This window comes from Bison bison, unplaced genomic scaffold (assembly GCF_000754665.1).
Source record: "Bison bison bison isolate TAMUID 2011002044 unplaced genomic scaffold, Bison_UMD1.0 scf7180017864388, whole genome shotgun sequence".
NCBI classification, from domain to species: domain Eukaryota; kingdom Metazoa; phylum Chordata; class Mammalia; order Artiodactyla; family Bovidae; genus Bison; species Bison bison.
Genome location: NW_011494960.1, coordinates 6192811 through 6196327, shown reverse-complemented (window position 1 = coordinate 6196327; position 3517 = coordinate 6192811). Strand labels below are relative to the sequence as shown.

At 43.0% G+C, this 3517-nt stretch overlaps 1 protein-coding gene across 2 annotated transcripts in view; it reads left to right on the top strand.

The window, feature by feature from the left end:
* LOC105001992 (L-lactate dehydrogenase C chain) overlaps window positions 1-3517 on the top strand; it is a 27375-nt gene extending 23858 nt beyond the window's left edge. For both annotated transcript variants that reach the window (XM_010858444.1, XM_010858443.1), the window contains one exon: window positions 3244-3517. In XM_010858444.1, coding sequence (XP_010856746.1) covers window positions 3244-3259 — 16 coding nt within the window. In that variant the 3' untranslated portion in view covers window positions 3260-3517. The remainder of the gene's footprint in view (window positions 1-3243) is intronic.

Here is a 3517-nt window from a genome sequence, read left to right as displayed (position 1 = left end):
ACAGGGACGACAGAGGATGAGATGGCTGGATGGCATCACTGACTCAATGGACGTGAGTCTGAGTGAACTCCGGGAGTTGGTGATGGACAGGGAGGCCTGGCGTGCTGCGATTCATGGGGTCACAAAGAGTCGGACACAACTGAGCGACTGAACTGAACTGAACTGAACTGAACAAAGAAAACAGTGAATCACAGATTTGTAAGTTTGGCATTGGAAGCATCTGATGATGTCTATCTTTTTAGTGAAAGGAGACAAAATCATCTGCTACAAGTCAAGGGAGATAGAGAAAAGTCAGATGTTTGAGAAGATTTGAAATCACCGTTGTAGATAATAAGAAATAGAAGTTAACAGAATCAAGGCAGAATTTCTATCAAGTGGACTCATTTGAGATTGAAAAGCATTAATTTTAACATATTAACAACTTTGTTGTGTCATTTTTCTCTAGGGATCTGAGTGTAGGAATGGAGAAATAGCTGAATTCATTGGGGTTTGGGTTTTATTTCAGGAGTATTAAGGAGAGAGAGGAAGACTGAGATAGATATAGGTAGTTTTGGTTTCTACACGTTAAAAATGAGTTTGACCTTCTACTAAAGGGTCACTGTCAAGTTCAAGACCTTTGCCCTTAAATATTATATACATACAAATGAATAAATTACAAAAGAAAATGATTAATAAAGATTTAAGAAATATTTATAAAAGCTAAAAATTAAAATAGGCAAAGGGTCTTAGAGTATGGCAAAAGGGTTACAGAATGGACCCAAGAAATGAATCTTAAGTTGGAAGAATCTCATAACAAAGTTCAGAGTGGGATACTTGGGGTGGGAAGAGAAGGTCTCATGAACTAAAGAAAGAAGACAAGGAACTGGAAAGAAAGGGAATTGGTTGATTTATCCACATGGACAATGACATCACCAAGGATAAGAGCAGAAACTGAGAGGGAAGATTATTAGGTGTTAGAGTCTTTTATGAATAACATGAAATACTCAATAGGTTTGGAGATGGTGATTAGAAAGAGAAGAGCTAAATAAGATGAGCCTCAAAAAATAGGGGGAATTTTTTTAAGAGGGCAAGGGATTAATAATTTGGAAGAGACGGGAGTGATTCCACACACTGTTCCTCTTTTGAGGATACAAGGGGCTCTGGGAGAATAAGCAATTACCTCTAGAGGGCTCCTGAAGAAGAGTTAGGTATCAAATGAAGGCTCCTCAAAAAAGATTGAGTAATTTGGGAATTTCTTAGTCACTACTGAACAAATCAATAGATGAGTTATATTTTATAGGAAATACTTAAACATTTGACATCAAGAGCAGAATCACTTGTATGCTGTTATTCTTTTTTCCCAGTTCATTTTTATTCACACTTTCAGCAAATACAGTTGGCAATAGAGTTTATTTATTATATTAACTTGACTTTTTTTGGTCAATAAATAGAGAATTCTCTTTAAATAACCATTTCCTCACTTCATGGCCAGTCTAGGAGAAAAGGAAGCAAATTTCAGTGCATCCAGGGGTCATATTGCCAGCCAGGCATGATGCTTAAAGGGAAAGAGGGTAGACTGAGGGGCTGGCAGCAGGTCATGGTCAGCACACAGGGATAGGTCAGGGTAGGGCCCTTATTTCCAGTCCATCCAGCAGCCCCCAAGTGGGATGGACATGCATTTCCAGTTCTAAGAAGCCCTTTCTATAGGAAGAGAGACAGTGAAAGTAGAGGGAACAAATTCCTGAATCACTAGCAGGGAAGGAGAATGGCTTCTGCTCCAGCCACACTAGCCTTTTTCCTGATGCCACCCAACCAACCCCTGCAGCTCATGTTCAAGCTCCAAAAGGCATTGTGCTACACAGAGGTAGCACCAGAAGGACCACGGACAGGAAAGGGAAGTGGGAGGAGGTAAGTGTAACTGGAGCTGGAATGTGACTGGGAAGGGAATGTGCGCTGGCAGTCTGGTGGGCCAGTGGCCTTCCGTGGCTAGGCATAGACCAGAGTGAAGTGAATGTGAGTAGAGCCTGGTGGGGAACCCTGCCAGGAGAAGACATGTAACTAGTCTGAGGAAATCATGAGGTTGAGTATCACGTGGCTACCAAAATGAGGGAGTTGGACTGCAGTGGAGGAGATGGATAGGGAGTCCTTCTGTGGGCCACTAGAATAGGAACAGGAACACTGAGCTCCTGAGGAGAGCCCCAGAGATGGTGAGAGGGAGGCTTGGTTGAGTAGTGCCAGTAGACTCTGAGCTATCAGGGGAAGCTGGGAGGCACCACTCCAGAGTCAAGGAGCCTCTTCCCTTGCTCTGTGCTAGTTCCTGGTAACTTAACAGTCAGATTTGGAGGAAGAGCAAGACCTTCCCATTGCCGCCTCCAACCCTATGTTCAACCCCAAGGGGTGAGGTAGGAAAATGCAATGGGTAGTGGGAGGCAGAGGTGTGAGATCTACTGAGTCTTCTTATCTTCCAGGGAGGAGGTGGAGGCTGGTGTGTGGTCATGTAGGCATTGTGTGAGTTACCCAGGTTGTAATAGGCTCTGGCAGCTGCCTCTATGGCCTTGGCTTCAGCTCCAGGGTTGGAGGGAACATCAGGGTTGCTGATGGAAGGTTCCATGGCCCCAGGATAGGGTGGTGGCCATGGCTGCACCTATTCCATGCCCCTGTCCATCATTGAAGGACCTGGATAGAAGTCAGGTGCCAGCCAAGAGGGCAGGGGTGCATTCCATTAGTGACTGGCAGGGAGATTACATAAACCCTGCTGGGCATGTGAGAGGACCTTGTACCCTTAGGCTCTACCTCTGGAAACTTGAGAAGCCACCTGTTAGCACCTGTTGTCCAAACTTAATGGCATCCCCTGGTATAGAGATTATGCAGAGCAGAGCTTTTCTAGCTACTTCCGCCTTCACTGTTCTCTTATTTTACACCAAAAAACAAACACAGGCTGCTAGATCTCACAGGCTGCATAGTCCTTCATCAGACTGCATGACATCCTTTCCCTTAGACAGAAATATGACAAAGGTTAGGGGTAAAGTAGACAATGCCTTTCTTTGTTCCTTTGAAGTCCTCTGGAATGTTCTTTGTGTCATTAAACACAAGTTCTTACATGGTCTTAAGACATTAGGATGCTTTTGGTGGTATGCTCTCCACTGCCCTCAGTGACTCTTCTTGAGTTCCATATTCTCTCTGTATATTCTAATTCTGAAGCTCTCTTGCGTAGCAGCTTTTCCATATCACATTACTGAATAATAACCTAATTTTGCCTTTTAGGGCTCATATGGAATAAAAGAAGAAATCTTTCTCAGTATCCCTTGTGTCTTGGGACGAAATGGTGTCTCAGATGTTGTGAAAGTTAACTTGAATTCTGAGGAGGAGGCCCTTTTAAAGAAGAGTGCAAGCACACTTTGGAATGTCCAAAAAGACCTGAAATTTTAAAACTTTTTAATGTTCCGTGTTTTAGAGAACAGAAGATAGTAGGCTGTATATTTATATTTTGAAAGTATTCTCACCTGATCTGTAAAAAATAAAAAGAATATTGGACCTA